Source organism: Mesoplodon bidens (genome assembly GCF_964165515.1).
Source record: "Mesoplodon bidens genome assembly, chromosome: 18".
NCBI lineage: Eukaryota > Metazoa > Chordata > Mammalia > Artiodactyla > Ziphiidae > Mesoplodon > Mesoplodon bidens.
Window position 1 is genome coordinate 17732120 of NC_138175.1, and position 20645 is coordinate 17752764.

The window sequence follows — 20645 nt, forward strand, 5'->3', positions numbered from 1 at the left end:
ACAGACCTGTTTAAATGTCCAAGGAGAGTTACTCAAAGACCATCACCACAGAAAGGCAATTTACCCATAGGTGGTTTTTTTGGGGGGGGGTTGTTTTTTGGGGGGTTTTTTTGGCTGTGCCGCGCAGCATGTGGGATCCTAGTTCCCCGACCCAGGATCGAAGCTGTGACCCCTGCATTGGAGGCGTGCAGTCCCAACCACAGGACAACCCAGGAAGTTCTACCCATAGTTTTTGTAAGACAAGCAGAGATGGCTGGGGGAGACCAGCATCACAATGAGGGAGGCCCCTGGAGGAACAAAGTGGCTGGTATCACGTCTGTGGCATCCAGGAAACAACGGGTTCCAAAGCCAGTTCCCCTTGCCCATTTGTGAACACCGGCCCTCATCTATGAGTGACTTTTTTTTTTTCATCACGCCACATGGCTTGTGGGATCTTAGTTCCCGGACCAGGGGTTTAATCTGGGCCCTGGCAGTGAAAGAGCTGAGTCCTAACCACTGGACCACCAGGGAATTCCCATAAGTGACTTATTTGCTTAAGAGAAACATGTTTACTGGTGCTTGCGGAGCTGCATACAGTATTCTGTAACGCAGTCCACGGCCCCCACCTCGCTGTCCCCACCACACAAACGGGAAGCCAGGCCACCCCTGGCTTCTGTAACTGGCAGTTCCAGCACTTGGACACGGTGGTTGGCAAAGGAGCACCAGGCAGGCTGAGACAGCTACCGCTTATGCCCCTCACCTCCAGCTCATCCTCGTCCTCAAGGCTCAGGGGGAGCTCGCTAACTCAATTCCTGCAGGCGGGTCCCAAACTCCAGGGAGAAAGTCAGGCCACTGCACACACAGTGAGCCTTGCGGGACACAGGCCACTCCACCCTGCAGTCTGCCACAGACAACAGTAGAGCCGGGCACGCTGAGCTATCAAAGGGGCTCTGCAGCCCTCATGCAGTGCTGCAAGAGAACTAACAGTCATTAGAAAGTAATCCCAATCGACTTCTCCTGCTCAATAAGTCTGTCACACAAAGGGCAGGAACAGTACCATGGTAACGCTTATGTGAAGAAGCTGTGCTGCTCTGAACTTCCCGACCTTCCTGCCACACCTCTGCTATCACAAGCATCTACAAAATTATTTCGGTGTCTCTTACTGATTTAAACACCTGCGTTTCCCCCACCTACAGCTTATCAAAGCAAACGCCCATGTCCCTTCCCAACTGCCCCAAATTAAGACAAATTACCAAATGACCAGCAGTCACAAAAGATATGACAATCTTCAAGATGTTTAGGAAAAAAACCTTTTTTGGGGTCCTTTCTCCTTTTTAATTCAACACTGTCCGGATGAGACAGGAGGAAAACATGACAAAAATGGATTTGTTCTGAAATAGGTCCTTCTCTTCCCACTTATGGGGAAGCAGGATCAAGTGCAGAGAGGTTCCATGTGGATGTGGAAGCGCCATCTACTCTCAAATGGAACAAATACTCTCAATGGAACAGCTGCAGGAGGCCCCCCAGTGGCAGCTGGGCTTTGCTCCTGGTCTGGCATCCCAACCCGCTCAGCAGTGCTGCCATCTTCTCTAAGCCAGTTCTTCACAACAATCCTTAGCCTTCTTTCTCCCTAGTCTGATTATTCCCTTAAATTAAGGAAATGAAAAAACGTGTCATGTGTAAGATATCGTCCCCCTCACAAAGAAATCCGATGTTGATAAGAAATGAATTTAAATAGCAATAGTTTTTATTTCTGTACAGAGGAAGATTTCAGACGAGCACAGTCATGTGGAGAATAACCTTGGCTGTACACACTATGCCAGAGAGAAAAGAAGACGGGTCACGGAAGGACTGATGGATTCAAATTCCATCTTAGTGCGGGAGTCTCCTCTGGCCCACCCTGCATCCTGACACAGCAGGCAGGGTCCCGACTCCATGTGAGAACAAGTTAGAGGCCATGCTTTAGCCTGGGCTGGTGCTCTGTGCTGTCACTCACCTGTGCCATTGGCCAAGCCACTGTGGCTTGGGTTCTTGAGGGGCTGATGCTGCCGGCTGCTAGTACCGGGGCTCTGCTCAGCGGTTGCCGTGGCTGTTCTGGCTGAACCACCTGAATGTCTGTGTGTCCTGGGGGTTCAAAATATAAAGCAGACAGATATAAGTCACTGTGAAAAAGACAGAGGTGTGCCCCACCTGAGTCACTGTATTCCCTCTCTTGCTATTTATGGGAAATAAGCCCTGTAGTCCTTCTGGTCTTTGACTCGACAGAAGCTGGCCCTGAATGGAGAGACCCATGTAAGCTTCCTTCTTGGTAAAAGCACAGAAGGCAACTTGCGGTAAACTTTTCCATTTGAAGTGAACAAATCCAGAGTGAATTTCCCCCACATCTGAAATAACCGGCAAAATATCCCATGACCATCACATTATTTTTATTGGGCTTGAATGTAAGAAATAAATAAGAATCACTGAACAGGCTACAGATGACATGTTTCTCCCATTAGCCAAAAAAGAGCCCAAAACTTATCCAAATCCATATTCTCTATGGCTAGAAACATGCTTGCCTTGGGAATAAAAGTCAAGGGGCATTAGACAACTTCAACCAATGTGTACGTTGACATGTTTTATCTAGAAAAGATGATTCAACATCCATGCAAGTAAATGAGGAACAAATGCAGAGAAGGATCTGTACCACAAGGAGAATGGTGGAATACAGCAGCAGAGGCTCTATCTAACATCTTCAGAGGACACAAGGCAACAGGCAGTACATGTCCTCACGGTCCTGTCGTAGCTTGATTTTGTTCACTTGATGGAAATGTCTAAGCTTCCCTGCCTTTCTCAGTTTTGTCAAAGGAGATTATTCTACTTCCTACTCATTATATACTACTTTTCAACAGTGAGATGATTTAAGTACTACCCAGTGAAGAAAAGACCACCCCTCTCCAGGCAGAGAAACAGAGATCCAGAGAACAATTTACAACCACGGGACTCGGGGCAGTGACAATACCACCAACAATAAACGTGAAAACAATGACTATGGAAGAATTTAATATTCATTGAGCTGGAATATTATGTTCCAGGTACCTGTGGTGTGCTGTGCACTTTGCATATATTATCTCATTTAACATGGCAACCCTAGAGGTGGCTTACTATTATTATGCTCATTTTACAGGTGAAAACAGACACCGAGAAAGTGAGCAATGGAGCAAAGACTCGAATCCAGGTGCTCTAAGGTCAAGAGCCCACGCTCTCTGGTTGGAGGCTGGGGGTGGGAAGCCTGGACTTAAGCTGAATCCCTTCCAGGCTATTTATTCATTGGTCACTTGGTCAATGGCGAGACAAAGACCTCTAACAGAAAGCACCCAGAAATAGTCACAAATGTAGAAAATAAACGTATGGCTACCAGGGGATAAGCAGGGGAAGGGATAAACTGGAAGACTGGGATTGACACACACACACTACTATATATAAAATAGATAACTAATAAGGACCTACTGTGTAATAGCACAGGGAACTCAACTCAATACTCTGTAATGGCCTATATGGGAAAAGAATCTAAAAAAGAGTGGATAGGGACTTCTCTCATGGTCCAGTGGTTAAGACTTCACCTTCCAATGCAGGGGGTGCAGGTTGGATCCCTGGTCGGGGAGCTAAGATCCCACACGCCTTGGGACCAAAAAACCAAACATAAAACAGAAACAATATTGTAAGAAATTCAATAAAGACTTCAAAAATGGTCCACATCGGGCTTCCCTGGTGGTGCAGTGGTTGAGAATCTGCCTGCCAATGCAGGGGACACGGGTTCGAGCCCTGGTCTGGGAAGCTCCCACATGCCGTGGAGCAACTGGGCCCGCAAGCCACAACTACTGAGCCTGCATGACACAACTAGTGAAGCCCGCATGCCTAGAGCCCATGCTCCGCAACAAGAGAAGCCACTGCAATGAGAAGCCCGTGCACCGCATTGAAGAGTAGCCCCCGCTCGCTGCGACTAGAGAAAGCCTGCACACAGCAACAAAGACCCAGTGCAGCCAAAAATAAATTAATTAATTTTCAAAAAAAAAGGACAAAAGAAAAAAAGCCTCTGTGATTTTGTACTCACAGCCCACAGCAGAGGGCTCACCCACTCTGGGCGCAGCAGGCCACGGGGCGGGGGAGGGGGGCAGCATAGAAAATGTGACACTCGTGTCACATGCACAGGCTCTGACAGGCCCATGATTCCTTCTAGGTCCTGGGCTCCTTGTCCCTCTGCAGAGCAGCTGGGCATGACAACAGGGTGGGTCCCATTACTCTCCTAGCCCCTCCCTCCCTTCCCCAAAGGGGCGTGCGGTCAGAGTCGAGAGAGAATACTTTCAGAAATGTTCAACCACTAATGACAGCAGCACAGCCTGAATGACAGACTGGTGCAGAGCCGGGATTAGCCTGTAAACCAGGGGCAGCTGGGACTACTTTGTGTGAATTGCCACCTCCCTGCCTGGCTCACGGCCACCCAGCACCCCCCCCCCCACACACACACACACACTTCCCCAGATTCTTCTCTTGCCCTAAATCTGGAGCTTCCACTTTTCCCCTCTTGAATTACCTTTAAAATAAGACTCTTAGAAGGAAGAGAAGGCCTCAATGTTTGAGGACAATCTTCTCTTCAGCAGTTTCCTCTCTGGGAGGTCATTCAACCCTTAAAAGATGGGACTGTGTTGTTATTAAAAGCTGGCCCAAATGCTGAAACCACACACCATAAGCCAAAATAGTACCAGGACACAAGCGGGGCGATGCGGTGGAGATGAGCTGGGCCCCACCACAGGCAGCCTGGCTTCGGCTCTGCCAATGACTACAACCTTGGCCTGATCCCTCCACCATCTTGGGGGCGGGAGGGAGGAGCTATGCAGCCCCTGGGGCAGTCAGAAGAAGGCAGAACGGCAAAATTCCACGAATGGGTTTAAGTCACCTAGTTACAGAGATTCAGCTCTCACTACACCACGTGCCTCTCAAAATGCTGGTGTGAAGTTACCTAAGTTCCTCCCTCAGATCAGAAACTAAGACCCCCCTAAGGAATGCCAGTCAAGGTCAGGGCCCTGGGATTCTCTCTCCACTCTGCAGAAAGAGAACTGATGCAGGTGAGGTCCCCAGGAGAGGGCTCTTGGCTGTCCCTTGCCATTCAAGCTTTGACATTCATAGCATTGGCCTCAGTCCTCAGCTGACCCTGAGAGCCACAGCCTCCAATGTTGTGGGACACCCTGCATTGCCTTGCATGAAGGCCAGAGAATTGCATTCAATCATTATTTTCTGAGCACTAGGCCCTGTTCTAGGGCTAGCAACAAAACAGAAAGAGTCGCTGATCTCAAGGAGCTTACATCTTAGTGGAAATGCAGTGATTTGTACTTCTGCTCAGAAACAAATTTGCATCACACCCTACAATGCCAGTGTGTGGGAGAGCCACTTGTCTAGTGAGTGTGCCTGCCTGATAACTTGGCATTGTCACCCAGTGCAGCTCTGTTGATCATCACATATGTAATAGTTTATGTGAAGTAATTAAACAAAACAAAACTTTGTTTAAAAAAAAAAGCCAGCCCTAGCATCAGTAATGCAAATGAAAACAAAATGAAGAGTCAAAAAAAGTGGTGGCTCACAAGACACGAAAACAAAAATTTTTGCTAAATTAAAAAATGAAATTCCAAATTTGGTGGTCGCTCAGAATTTGGGATTGATAAATCTATCATATCCTTTATGAGGAAATGGATTTAAAACGTAGTCAGTGGCTTCATCAAAATTTAAAACTCCTGCTCTTCCAAAGACACTATCAAGAAAATGAAAAGACAGTCCCTAGACTGGGAAAAATCATTTGCAAAATACCTATCTGATAAAGGATTTATTTATAGAAAAAAACTCTCAAAACTCAATAATAAAAAGAATAAACCAATAAAAATAATCAAAAGATTTTAAAAGAGAAGATCTACAAATAGCAAATAAGCACATGAGAGATGCTCAACATCATTAGTCATTAGGGAAACACAAATTAAAATGACAATGAGGCACCATCACAAAACTGTTAGAACGGACAAAGTAAAAAGAAAACAAAACAGGGCTTCCCTGGTGGCGCAGTGGTTGAGAGTCCACCTGCCGATGCAGGGGACACGGGTTCGTGCCCCGGTCCGGGAGGATCCCACATGCTGCAGAGCGGCTACACCCATGAGCCATGGCCGCTGAGCCTGCGTGTCCGGAGCCTGTGCTCTGCAGCGGGAGAGGCCGCAACAGTGAGAGGCCCGCGTACCGCAAAAAAAAAAAAAAAAAGAAAAAAGAAAACAAAACAAACCTAAAAAATCACACACACACAAACAAAAACAAAACAGAAAAACCTGACAGTAACAGTACTGGTGAGAACACAAAGCACCTGGGACTCTCAAACACTGCTGTGGGGAACACAACGTGGCACCATCACTTTGGAAAAGAGTTTGGCAGTTTCTTATAAAGTTAAACATGCACTTAGCATACAAACCAACAATCCTATGCCTAGGTATTTATGCAAGAGAAATGAAAATGTTTACATGAAACCTGTAGGCAAATTATAGTGACTTTATTCATAATTTCCAAAAACATAAACAACCCAAACTGGTGAATGAACAGACAGACTGTGGTACATCCACACAGTGCAATACTACTCAGTAAATAAAGGGATTGAACAACTGATGATGCAACAACATAGATGAATCACAAATGCATTATGCTAAGTGGAAGAAGACAGACACAAAAGGCTACAGAGTATATCCATCCATTTTTATGACATTTAGGAAGAGGTAAAACTGTAGGGAAAGGAAGCAATTAGTAGTAGCTGGAGTAGCTGCCAGTAGCTGGAGAAAGAAGTAGGGGCTGTCTATAAAGGGGCATGAGGGAACTTCTGGGGGAGATGCTTTCAATATCTTGATTATGGTAGTGTTTACCAGACGCTATACTTTTATCAAACTGTACATTGCATAGGGGGCGTTTTATTGTATACCTCCATAAACCTATCTTCATAATTTTAAAAAGCAATTTGTGTTCTTCAGTCACTGCAAAAACAGCTCATCACGTGAGAAAAAATTAAAGTTTTAAAAGGCAGGTAACTTGGGACTTCCCTGGTGGTCCAGTGGTTAAGAATCCGCCTTCCAATGCAGGGGACGAGGGTTCGATCCCTGGCCGGGGAACTAAGATCCCACATGCCGTGGGGCAACTAAGCCTGTGCACCACAACTAGAGAGCCCATGTGCTGCAACTACTGAGCCCGCACGCTCTGGAGCCCATGCACAACAACTAGAGAGAAACCCATATGAGGCAATGAAGAGCCCATGCACCGCAATGAAAGATCCTGCGTGCCACAGCTAAGACCCGACACAGCCATAAATAAATAAATAAATAAATTTTTTAAAAGGCATGTAACTTATGGTGTGAGGATAGCCCCCTCCCAAAAATAAAACACCCAGAAAACAAGAACCTTGATGGGAATGTGATTCAGGCAATACTCTGGACTCTACAAACACTCTGTATTAATAAATATAGGGATTCATCAAAGTCTGGGGACACATCTCTCCCAAATGTCAAGAATTCGTGGCTGACCGGATACCGGGTGCCAAGCATACTTTTCTATCTTGGTAAGAGGCCCAGGATACTAAAGGGAGGTTCTTTGACCTCAGAATCCAGGCCCATTAGCTCAGCAAAAGAGAAGTTTCAGGGTAGAACTACTGATAGTGGGGTTTTCCTCCATTTAAATTAAAAAAAACAAAAACAAAAAAACGGGTACAGAAGTTAAAAATTGCCTAATAATCTTAAAACTCTTCTCACACTCCAATCCAGGGAATCGATTTTTGCCTGGATGACTAGAACCAAGAGGGTGGCCCCTCCTCCGAGTCCTCTTAACTGGGCATTGTCTTTTAATAGCAGCATGGAAACAAAACTGAGTGAGGCTGGGCTGGTTTCCAGTAAAAGAACCAGAAAAAGAAAAAAAAAAAAAAAAAAAACGCCAGCCACTTAAAATAGAAGCATGGAGGGAAAAAATGGGAAGTGGTGATGGGAAAAGAAACGATTTCCACCATTCAGAGAGGCGTCACTAAGCAAACCTGCTCCCACCTACAGCCGCCTCAATTCTTCCTTCTCATTCAAATGTGGACAGTGTGGGGGGGAGGGATAAAAAGGAGAGGTGAAAAGGGAAAGGCGCAATTAGAGTTAAAAATGGGGCCATTCGAGTCATTCCAAGGGTAATTTATGGCTCCATTCCACATCCTACCTCTAGCTGCTAGCCTCAGAAATGACAGGAAAGGTAAAAATAAAACTGCTGCAAGTCCATTCTACGTGACAGAAAGACAAGTGATTTACTTTTGCCCAACCTGGAATATAGAGCAAACTTCTCAATGGTGGCAGCTTTCTGAGACTAAAAAAATTCATTTTAAGAGAGAAAATACAATACATTTTGACTCACCTCATCTCATTCCAGGTTGCATGTTGGGCTTCACTAAAAAGAACGCTCAAACGCCCTCCCAAACTTGAACAAGAGATGAAGTCCAGGGGAAGCGGTCACTGTCTCGTTCCACCCCACCCCCACTCGGGGCAGGAGGGGATGATCTGAGGTTCCTTGAACACAGAGGGCAGCCCCTAATTTGTCCCATGTCCTGAGATGGTACAAGGGCATGGGATGCTCTAGCAGCTCAGGAGATGAGCGTGGTGGACCATCAGCCTCCACTGACACACAGGAGGAAGCTGCACAGGGCAGACCCTGAATACGGAGCTCCAGCTTCTGCTACAGGTGGGCCAGAAAAGTATCTCCACCTTCTTCCTTGCGGCATCACATCTTGTTTGAACCTGGCCCAGCCCAGAGTGTCCCTGTGCTACAGCCCCAGACCTGAAAGGACCACAGGGGACCCTGTGGTACCAGGGATGACAGTACACGGGGCGTTATTTCTAAGTGTTCTGACAACAAATCGCAAAGGCAGGGATTCAGCAGGAGGGAGGTAAGCTCCTAAAAGAATATGTTCAACGGACATTCCTCCAAACCTCCCTCGAAACTCCTCCCAAGGAAAATTCAGAGCCTTTGCTGATCTACTCGCCTGGCATCCTCTTCTCTGGACTCTTCACCCAGTTGGCTTCTCATCCAAATCTTAGTCTAAATGTCCCTCACCTCCCAGCCTGCACTAAATTCCCTTGAATTCTTTTCACACAGCATTCTAAACTTCTCCTTTATGGCACTTCCATTTGTGATTATATGTTTATCTGTTTAATGTCTGACTTCAACAAGGCCCATGAGGGTAGGACCTTGTCTGTTTTATGTACCTTTGTATAACCAGAACCTAGAATGTGCTTGGCCCCAGAGTAGGCATATAAAAACATTTGCTGAATGAATAAAAGAAGCAAGCTCTCAAGCACAAAAGCACTCTTGGGCCTGTAATCTCTAATACTTCCCATGTTCGTGGCAACCAGTTCTCACCTCCCCATCTCCCTCCACCCTTTTAAAGAATGGAATCCGTGCTGAGAGGTGGAATCCACAATCTACCAGGTATTGAGAAGTGTCAGAGTTAGTGTCTTCCGGAAAGGTTAGCCCTGAACATCATGTAAAAACATTCTCTAGGGCTTCCCTGGTGGCGCAGTGGTTGAGAGTCTGCCTGCTGATGCAGGGGACACGGGTTCGTGCCCCGGTCCAGGAAGATCCCACATGCCGCGGAGCGGCTGGGCCCGTGAGCCATGGCCGCTGAGCCTGCGCGTCCAGAGCCTGTGCTCCGCAACGGGAGAGGCCACAACAGTGAGAGGCCCACGTACCGCAAAAAAAAAAAAAAAAAATTCTCTAGCATAAGGGTCTACAAATAAAAATCATTTCATTAGACTCATTACTAAAATTGCAAGACAATCTTCAAATCCAACCAAATTTTATTTATCATGTTTTTTTTTTGTTTTAGCTATAATTTTCAAGTTCTCTCCAACAGGTGAAGACTAGGCAAGTGATTAAATATGGGATTTAAGAAAGATACCTTCTGTGATCGGCAGAATTTCTAAAATGCCCCTCCTCCCAAAGACACCCCACCCTAATGCCTAAAACTAGGGAATATGATGATACATCACACCCTTAATTATGTTATTATATGGCACATGATATTACCATAATAATATATGATAATATTATGATATTATATGGCACAGCTGACCTTAAGACAGGGACGTGAGGGAATTCCCTGGTAGTCCAGTGGTTAGGACTCGGCACTTTCACTGCTGGGGCCCAGGTTCAATCTCCGGTAGGGATTGCCATGCGGTGTGGCCAAATAAAAAAAATAAATGTATTTAAAAAAGAAAAAGAAAGGGACATCATCCAGATGGGTCCAATCTAATGACATAACCTCCTAAAAGCAGAACACTTTCTCCAGCAGTTGTCGAAAGTGGAGGGCAGAAGAGAAAATCAGAGAGATTCAAAGCACGAGGGAAATCTGACACACCCTTGCCAGCTTGATGATGAGTGTGTGTGTGGGGGGGGGGTTACATATGAGAAGAAATGTGGATGGCCTTAATAAGGAGCCGAGTAAGGACCTAACTGAGAGCCAGCAAGGAAATGGGAACTCAGTCCTACAATGACTCAGTCAATGACTCGAATGAGCTTTGAAGCAAATTCTTCCTTAGTTTCCAGATAAGCATGCAGCCCTGCTGACACCTTGATTTTGGCCTTGTGAGACCCTAAGGAGACCAGTCAGCCAGCTATGGTGTCCTGGTCTTCTGACCTACAGAACTGTAAGCTCACAAATGATGCTGTTTTAAGCCCTGAATTTGTGGTGATTTGTTACACGGCAGTTGAAAACTAATAGATCCTCTCAGTACAAATGAATGTCACTTTCCACAGAAGAAGATACTAATTTTCAAATACACGGCTAGGTAATTCTTGTTGAGCACCCCACCTCACTCTGTCAGAAGGCCTTATACAGAGATGGAGATGCCCTATGGAATCAGTGCTCATCTCATAGGGGCGCATTTCCATGATCCGAATGTCCTTTATGAGACACGCATTCCTCACATTCAACCATCACTTGGGGATTTGAACAGCTATATATATGTGGGACATAACTGTTCTCAGAGGGTGAGTAAGTAACTCTCTTTCCTGGTAGAGTTCAGGCACATGGACTTTACACATTCTTTTTCCAAGCAAGACGTATTTATGTGTCAACTTATCTCTGATTCCAAAGTTAACCTTAAAAGTTGCAAGGATTTGAGAAGAACAGTCCATGAAAAGGGTTCAAAGTGGAAATATCAATCATGAAGAAAAAAACAGGAGGAACAGGAGAGACGGAGCAGGCAGTGGGAACCCACCACATTCTTGGTGGTCCAGCTAAGCCTTGGAAAGCACAAGGCCGTCCTGATAAAAAGTCTTCCCTGTAACCTGTGCCCCTGAAACCGTCACTTCTCAGGGAGTCAGGGTGCCAAGGAATGTAAACCAGTAGGAAGACCCACCCCAAAGTCCTGGCAAGTGAGAAGCAGGAACACAAGACTCTTTCAACTCAACAAAGATTTATTGAGCTGCTGCTACGTGCAGCAAAGCACTATTCTAGGCCCTGGTAGGGACACAAAGATGCATAAGGTCCAGATGAGTTTGGCTGAGAACTCAGCACCACTCCCCCTGTACCCCTCCCCACCTCCAAAAAAAGGAGTGCTGTAGATGGAAGAGGAAAAACTAACTCCTCAGGAGTCCCCAGTTCACCATTCTTTTCTAAGTGTAAAGCAAAATTGTATGATGTGATTTAAAATAAAGCTTTTTGCTTACCTTTTTTAAGGTAAATTTTTTTAAGGTAAAATTTTAAAGAAAAAGAACCATGTCCTCATCGCCCCTTCTCCTTCACAAAATAACAATTATTCATACCATCTCCTATTCTAGACTTACGCTAATCTCATGTTAAAAAGTGTTGTTGTTTTCTCATTTTAAAGTTGTACCTTCAAAGGCCATTTATAAGCACACAAAGTAGACCCAACACATAGATGTGCCATAAAAGTCCAAGTAAAGTCCAAGTCCAAACAGAAAATCTTCAGACAGGGAGCCTGGGTAGAAATTCTTATTCTCTTTACACTGTTAGGTGCAGAATTTCACACTCCATTATCAAATAATCAGTGAGCCAAAGATACCTTCAACTCATCAAGACAAAGAAAAGGCAGGACAAACACAGGCTTAAAGTGCAAAGTTAGCTTAGCAAAGGGAAACAACTAAGGCAGGACAGATAGCAATTAAAAGGCAAGAAGATAAAAAGAGAGCGAAGAGATATTGGGAACATATGTATATGTATAACTGATTCACTTTGTTATAAAGCAGAAACTAGCAAACTCCAAAGATATCGAGAATCACAAGAAACATAAATGGACTAACTGTGAGAGCTTAAAGATAAAAGGTATTATATTGGTTTGGGTTTTTTTTCAACCTTTTTTAAATTGAAATATAGTTGTCATATAAATTACATTAGTTTCAGGTATACGACATAGTGGTTCAACATTTATATACATTCTGAATTGATCACCACAATGTCTAGCTACCATCTGTTACCATACAGTGATTACAATATTATTGACTATATTCCCTACATTGTACATACGTCACGATTTACATCATGACGTACGTACGTCATGATTTATTTATTTTATAACTGGAAGTCTGCACCTCTTAATCCTCTTCACCTATTTCTCCCAACCTCCCACACACCTTATACTATTTGTTAAAAATCCCGTTAAATGCTGTTGCAAGCAACACCATCTAATATATAAGCATCCAAAAGGCTGAAACTAAATGTGTGGGGAAAAATATGCTGAGAAAACACAAAACAAAAGTCAGCTGGGGAAGCTATGTTAATGTCAAACCAAACAGATTTTTTTTTTTTTTGCGGTACGCGGGCCTCTCACTGTTGTGGCCCCTCCCGTTGCAGAGCACAGGCTCCGGATGCGCAGGCTCAGCGGCCATGGCTCACGGGCCCAGCTGCTCCGCAGCATGTGGGATCTTTCTCACTATTTAGGGATCATCAGGTGAAACATCTCTAGTTGTTCATGCCCCAGATCGGGGCATGAACCTGTGTCCCCTGCATCGGCAGGCGGATTCTCAACCACTGCGCCACCAGGGAAGCCCCCCAAACAGATTTTTTAAATGATTTTTAAAATTCAGGCATATTTATTAATACATATAGTCAAATTCACCCTTTTTAAGGGTGCAGTTCAGTGAGTTTTAACAAACGCATACAATCGTGTTACCACCACCACAGTCAAGACGTAAAACATTTCCCTCGCCCCCCAAAACTTCTTGGTGCCCTTGGCAGTCAATTCCCCCCCTCAATTCCCAACAACTGCTGATTTCCGTCCCAATAATTGTGCCTTTTCCAGTATGTTATGTAAATGGAGTCACATAAAATGTAGCGTTTTGTGTCTGGCTTCTTGCACTTAGCATAATGCTTTTGAGAATCATCCATGTTGCTGTAGGCTGTTCCTTTTTATTGCTCAGAACAAATAAATTTTAAGAGAAAAAGCTCTAGAAAAAGAGAAGATCATGAGATAAGGATAAAAGGTTCAATTCACCCACAAGATGTACTTCAAATTTGTATTGTGGACAAAATAACCTTGAAATACATAATGCAGAAATTCATGGGAATTCCCTGGTGGCACAGTGGTTAAGAATCAGCCTGCCAATGCAGAGGACACAGGTTCGAGTCCTGGTCTGGGAAGACCCCACATGCCGCAGAGCAACTAAACCCATGCGCCACAACTACTGAAGCCCGTGTGCTTAGAGCCCAACAAAAGAGAAGCCACCGCAATGAGAGGCCCGCGCACCGCAACGAAGAGTAGCCCCTGCTCACCGCAACTAGAGAAAGCCCGTGCGCAGCAACGAAGACCCAATGCAGCCATAAATAAATAAATAAATAAAAACATTTATTTTTAAAAAAAGGAAAGAAATTCATGGATATAATCTGGCCCTACCTGTTACTGCTGTCACCTGCTATTTTCCCTTCACTCCCTCCACTCCAGCCAGACTGGCCTCCTTCAACTCCAAAGGCACGCTCCCAGCTCGGTTCCTTTGCAAGAGCCATTGCTCTGCCCAACATTCTTCCCTGAGATAGCCTCATGGATAAATCTCTCACCTTCTTCAAATTTTTGCTTATAGGTCACCTTCTTAATGATACCTCTCTTGACTGCATTATATAATTGTGCATCCTGCTATTGTGTAATATTTATATTTTTTTTTCACGTGGATCAAATTTGTTTTTTAAATAATGGAGATCAATAAAACCAGAAAAAAGAGGAACACTCTGGGATTCCACACTACTCTAGATGCCAAGGCAGGCAACTTTTCCAGAAAGGACGAGTCCACAAGGTGAAACCTGCAGACAAGTCAGCTGGGCTTTTGTGGCTGTAATTTTGGCAGAATGATAGAGGCGGATGCTAGAATGAAGCGAACTAATACACAAATAGAGATAAGGATGGGAGACCCAAAGAATATTAAGACTAATATCTTCACTATATTTTCAGTAAGTTATGGGTACATAACAACTTCAGGAACCCCTGTGGCATGTAGAGCATAAAGCAATATAAATTCCGTGCTTCAGTTCTGTGACTATTTTTACCTAACGCAAAATGAAAACCCTAAATATAGAATTGTTCCAGTGTTTGAAAGGAGTCGTTCTATTTAGGTTATGGAGCATGCCATCATAAAGACAGTCACTAAACCAAACCCCAAATCTCCACTTCCACAGACCTTGGCACTTTCAAAAGGAGCCACCCAGTGCCAACAGAATCCTAAAGGAAAAGTCTAACCTCACCTCACCAAACCACAACCACAAACACCATGGCTTCAGCAACCCTTTCCCTCACCATCCACATCTGTCCAAAGCATTTGCAGTCAGTTCTATTCCAATCTTTGATCATCCCATACTCAAACTGCCCAAGCTCCCATGACTAAAAGCTCCTTTCTCTGAGACGCATACTCTTTTTACTGGTTTCTCTCTAAACTCTTTCCCTTTCAATCACAATTTTCTGGGGCTGAGAAGTGCTAAAATCCAGACACAGATCTAGTTAAAGTACAATAGAAATTTCACCCCGTCCCCTAAATTGTGGAGACACTTATATTGGCCCCGTTGTTCACTGTCAGGAATACACTTTGATTTCCTCTGTATCTCCTAAGTTTGTTTTGCTCTGCATCTCCTAAGTTTGTTTTGCTCTGCATTCCTCCTCCTATGGATACGCTTTTAGAGGAATGACTCCGTCCCAGTTCGACAGAGCCTGCTAAGCACCAATCACAACCATCATGGGGGAATCCACCTTAAAGTGACAGCTTCATAAGCTGCTCCCCTCCTGCATTTCTTATTTCCATGAATGGCGTCTCAATCCAAGAGCCTGAGAGTCCCCTATATGCCTCCTCATCCTCCACCCTGTCTCACTAGTGAGTCACCCAGTCCTGCTCAATGATTACACCTCCTAGGTCTTTCTCCTATTTCCTCCCTAATCTGCCACCACCCACAGCTAGTCATCCACTCCTATCTCACCAGTTCCCACAGCAGTCCTCTTATTGGTCCCTGAGTCTAGCCTCAACCTCTACTGTGTCAGACATTCCTACCTTCTTCTATTCCACATGTGTCCCTTGTCCTGTCCCCTCACTGCATGGGCTAGAAAACTCTCAGACTACCATGCCCCTAGGTTCTGGAAGTGATTTAGGTTGCACCAATGAGAAGCTCTTGCAGGAGATTTGGAAAGCAGAAGAAAGGGAGAGACCACTCTTCTGGTGGTGGTGATGGCTGTCAGTAGTTCCAGCAGTCTCCCTGCTTCACTGCCTGGACACCACTTCAGGCACATGCAGTGGTTGGAGGGGCAGAAGTTTCCTGACATCTGACTGGATTGCCATCACAGGACTATGACCTTGAAACCAAGGCTGGGGAGGGGCTCATTTCTCCTCCAGCCCACCCAGTGACTTTTATAAATACCTAATTCCCCATATTAAATCCCTTTCTGCTCAAAATACCTAGAGTGGTTTCTGTTTCTTGCAATGAACCCTAACTGATACAACTTCAAATTCATCCAGCAGATACTTACCTGAATAATTTACCACAGAAATAACACAACATGCCCTTGCTCAAAACTCAGTGGTTCCCTATCTCCAAAGAATAAAATCTGAAGTCCTCAGCAAAGCATAACGCTTTGTGAACTGGTCTCACCTTCTTACCATCTCCCACAGCCGGGATCAGCATTCTGTAAAGGGCCAGACAGTGAATATCTTAGGCTTTGCAGACCATATGGTCTCTGTCACACCTATTTAACTCTGCCATTGTAGCATGAAAGTAGCCATAGATTATATGTAAGTGAATGAGTATAGCTGTATTCAAATAAAATTTTATTTACAAGAAGAGGTGGTCAAGAGAATAAGAAGACAAGACACAGACTGGAAGAAAATATTTACAAAAGACATATCTGATAAAGGACTGTTATCAGAACTCTTAAAACTTAACAATAAAGAAAGGAAAAACCTGATTTAAAAAATGGGCAAAAGACCTGAACAGACACCTCACCAAAGAAGATATACAGATGGCAAATAAGTAGATGAAAACCTGCTCTACCACGTACATCATCAGGTAAATGCAAATGAGATACCACTACATGCCTATTAGAATGGCCAAAATCTGGAACATTGATAACACCAAATGCTGGTGAGGATACAGAGCAACAGGAATTCTCATTCATTGCTGGTAGGGATGTAAAATGGTACAGCCATTTTGGAAGACAGCTTGGCAATTTCTTACAAAACTAAATACACTCTTACACTCTTACCATACAACCTAGCAATGGCTCTCCTTGGTATTACCCAAAGGAGTTGAAGACACAGCCACAGACAAACCTGCACAGGGATGTTTATAGCAGCTTTATTCATAATTGTCAAAACTCAGAAGCAACCAGGATTTCCTGTAGGTGAATGAATAAACCATGGTACATCCAGATAATGGAATTTTATTCAGTGCTAAAAAACAAATGAGCTATCAAGCCATGAAAAGACATGGAAGAACCTCAAATGCACATTACTAAGTGAAAGGAGATAATCTGAGCTACAAACTTTATGATTCCAATTATATGACATTCTAGAAAAAGGCAAAACTATGTAGACAGTAAAAGGATCAGTAGTTGCCAGGAATTAATAGGGAGGGAGGTATGAATAGGCAAAACACAGGAGATTTTTAGAGCCTCAAAAGTATTCTGCATAATACTATAATGGTGCATGCATGTCACTATACATTTGTCAAAACTCACAAAGTGTACAACAGCAAGAATGAACCCTAATATAAACTATGGACGTTGGGGGATAAAGTCCCTCATTATCATTTGGGATAATGATGTGTCAACGTAGGTTCAACGATTATAACAAAATGTACCACTCTAGTGTGGGATGCTGACAGCAGGGGAGGCTGTGTGTAAGTGGGGCAGGGGGTATATGGGAAATCTCTGTACCTCATACTCAGTTTTGCTATGAACCTAACACTGCTCTAAACAAACAAACAAACAGGTGGCAGCCTGGATGTGACCTGCAAACCATGGTTTGCTTCAGCTATCATCCTGAATATCTATGTGTCAACGTTACCAAATGACTAATATGTCCTCGAATATGCCAAGTTCTCTTTTTCTCCATTGCATTTTCCCACGCTGCTCCCTTCCCTTACCCCCACTTCACTGGTCTGCAAACTCCTTAAAAGTGCAGCTCAGGGCTTCCCTGGTGGCGCAGTGGTTGAGAGTCCGCCTGCCGATGCAGGGGACACGGGTTCGTGCCCCTATCCCGGAAGATCCCACATGCCGCGGAGCGGCTGGGCCCGCGAGCCATGGCCGCGGAGCCTGTGTGTCCGGAGCCTGTGCTCCGCAACGGGAGAGGCCACAGCAGTGAGAGGCCCGCGTACAGCAAAAAAAAAAAAAAAAAAAAAAAAAAAAAAAAGTGCAGCTCAAATGTGTGAGGTTTTCCCCTAAACCCCGCCAGGTGGATTGTGGTAAACTTTCCACTGCCTTCACTCACCATCACTATGGGGTCCATTGCACTAAACTGGAATTCTCACCTGTGTCTCTGTCTCCTACTGGATGCCAGTCCTCGATGTCAGGGGCCGTGGTTTTTCATCCTTTTATCACCACAACCTAGCTCACAGCCTGGCACTCATGTCTGTGGAACGAATATTGCCTCCAATTGCAGATACTTCAGATACTTGCCTTACTTTCTGGCACATACCACACCTCTCTGGGCTCATACAGAAGAAATGTCCAGTAAAGACCAATGAAATAAGTGGATCTGAATAAATAAATGTACAATAGGGAATTCCCTGGCGGTCCAGTGGTTAGGACTCTGTGCCTCCACTGCCGGGGGCCTGGTCGGGGAACTAAGATCCCACAAGCCTCGCAGCATGGCCAAAAGCAAACAAAAAAAAAGTAAATAACGTATAATGCATAATTTTAATTAGCGCAGAATTAATAAATAATAATAAATTAATTAATTAATGTATAAATGAATGTGTAATTAATCTCCAGGATGACTTTTCGATGTCTGCCTTTGAGAACGCAGTGGGGCTCCTGTCCACAGTCTCAGTCCTATTCCTTATACACCACCTGCTCAGAAGAGAGCCCTGAAAGCTCCTTGTGTGCAGGGACCAGATCTTAGTTATCAATGAACGAGTAAATGAAGTACATGTATTCCTTTTCTTACTCCTTTCTCATCCCCAGCAATTGCAGTGAGGCTACAGCTAGATTTTAAGTAAAAGCTATTGGGTGGGAGGCCTGAACCGTAAAGATGCTGGGTTCAGTGTCATGCTGACCGGGTGACATCGCCACATGACTACAGTTCCAAATCAAGTACCTTTAGTCATCTCAGTGGAAGGACAGGTGACAGTGGCCAACAATGACAGAGAGTGCCTGAAGGCTCAGTTCCTATCCACCCCTCGTTACCCCATTAGCTTTGCTTCCCACTCCCCGCTGGCACTCCCAGGACTCCCAGCAGTGTTCCCAGCAGTCTCAGGCCCCGTTAAGTTTATTTTTCTTTCCTTTCTGGGCTAGGCTGTCTGCAGACACAGCTGATGAGCTATTTAGAGCTCACCAGAGACCTTGCGCCTTTCTATGCTGCCGAGATTACAGCTCTTGTACATCTCCAGAGGTCATTGATGCCAAGGCAAGGGAGTCAATAAATCTGATATGTTTTCATCAAAGCAGGATAAAAAGGGAGAGAGGAAAGGAGGCTGGATGAAAACTTACTACAGGAGGGTCTGAACTTTCACATGTAAAAGAATCGTGTGGGAGCTTGTTAAAATCTAGATTCCAGCCAACACTGCCCAGAAGTGACAGCTGATGGAGGACGGAGGCCTGCAGCCCTTCACACAAAACACACACACACACTCACGCACCTTCACATATACTCTTACAATAAATATGTACATGATACATAATAAAGAAAAATTAATTATTTAAGCCCCTATGTCTAGATTCTTAACCAAGATCCCTTTCACAGTTTTCAGACCTGTTAATGAAAAACTTCAGGAACCTAAAAGCAAATTCAATGCATTCTTCCATTTGTTGGTACCATTTCCCTGTATGACGATGGAAAATCTACAGGGATTCTAGATGGAGGAGCTAGTTACTCAAGTCAGAAGAAATCTTAAGGCTATGCTTGGAGCAGCAGCAGCGCTCACGGGCAGTCCTATGGTTTCACCCATTAGGTGACATCACCTTAACTCCCTGGTTTCATTTAATAGCTGGGGAGGGCGGAAAAAATCACAGGTGATGAAGAATCGGCAAACCACAGAGGGACTCCAACCTCCTGGCTTTTCTAACCTAGTGGTAGCTCTGAAGAGAGCTGCAGGTACCAGGGTGGATCCCCTTGCTGGGTTCTTTCCCCATCCACGTCCACCACAGCACGAGCTCCTCTAGTTTACTAGTTAGCACCCTCACGTGTTAGCCCCTAAGACACTGTACTGAACCTTTGGACAGTGGACAAGTCTCTCTGCAAACCCACGCCCCCCCTCGCCTCGGTTTCTCCCTCCCCGCACGCTCATCTCTCCTCTCTCTGAGCTTCCCGTGACGCTCGCCATTTCATATACATCGTGTACGCCACGAAGACTGTGCGCTCACTGTGGAGAGCGGGCGCCATGCTTCTGGCAGACCTCGTGCAAGGCAATGTGTGCACGACACCGGGCACACGTGAGAACTGCAAAGCCTGAATTGACTTAGGCACGGTTCCCAAGCTGGCCCTCATTCCAGCAAAATAAAATAAACACCGAGGGATTATTAAAGGGTTTAGTAGGCCCTCCCCATGCCAACTAGCACACGCTCTCCCAGGGGGCTCCATAACACACTGGAATAAGGAACACTGGCTGAGGACGCAGGGCAGGACGGTCCACTCACAGACAGAGCCCTGGGTACACCACGTAACGGTCCCCGCGCCAAACACCAAAGGGCCTCCTGGGCCCCCAAGATTAGTGCTGTTCTGACACATGATCTGGCAGTGACCAGCTTTCATCTGGAACCCTTTCCCAAGCCAAGGCCCAAACTAAATTCTCCCACCTGAGATTTCTAAGTAACAGGAGCACAGCCAACAAGGCCAACGTGAAGCATCGCCTTAGAATCACTGGCTCCACTGCTATAAAGATACACTGGGCAGAAGAGAAATGAGTGGTCATTGTCGAGCCTGGAGAAACCCTAAGTTCTGAA

The 20645-nt window shown here is 45.0% G+C and overlaps 1 protein-coding gene across 1 annotated transcript in view; it reads right to left on the minus strand.

Moving 5' to 3' along the window:
* The window catches only part of WWP2 (WW domain containing E3 ubiquitin protein ligase 2), a 147544-nt gene that overhangs the window by 60425 nt on the left and 66474 nt on the right, over nucleotides 1–20645 (minus strand). The window contains exon 7 of the mRNA XM_081215321.1: nucleotides 1976–2103. Within this exon, the coding sequence (XP_081071447.1) occupies nucleotides 1976–2103 (128 nt within the window). The remainder of the gene's footprint in view (nucleotides 1–1975; nucleotides 2104–20645) is intronic.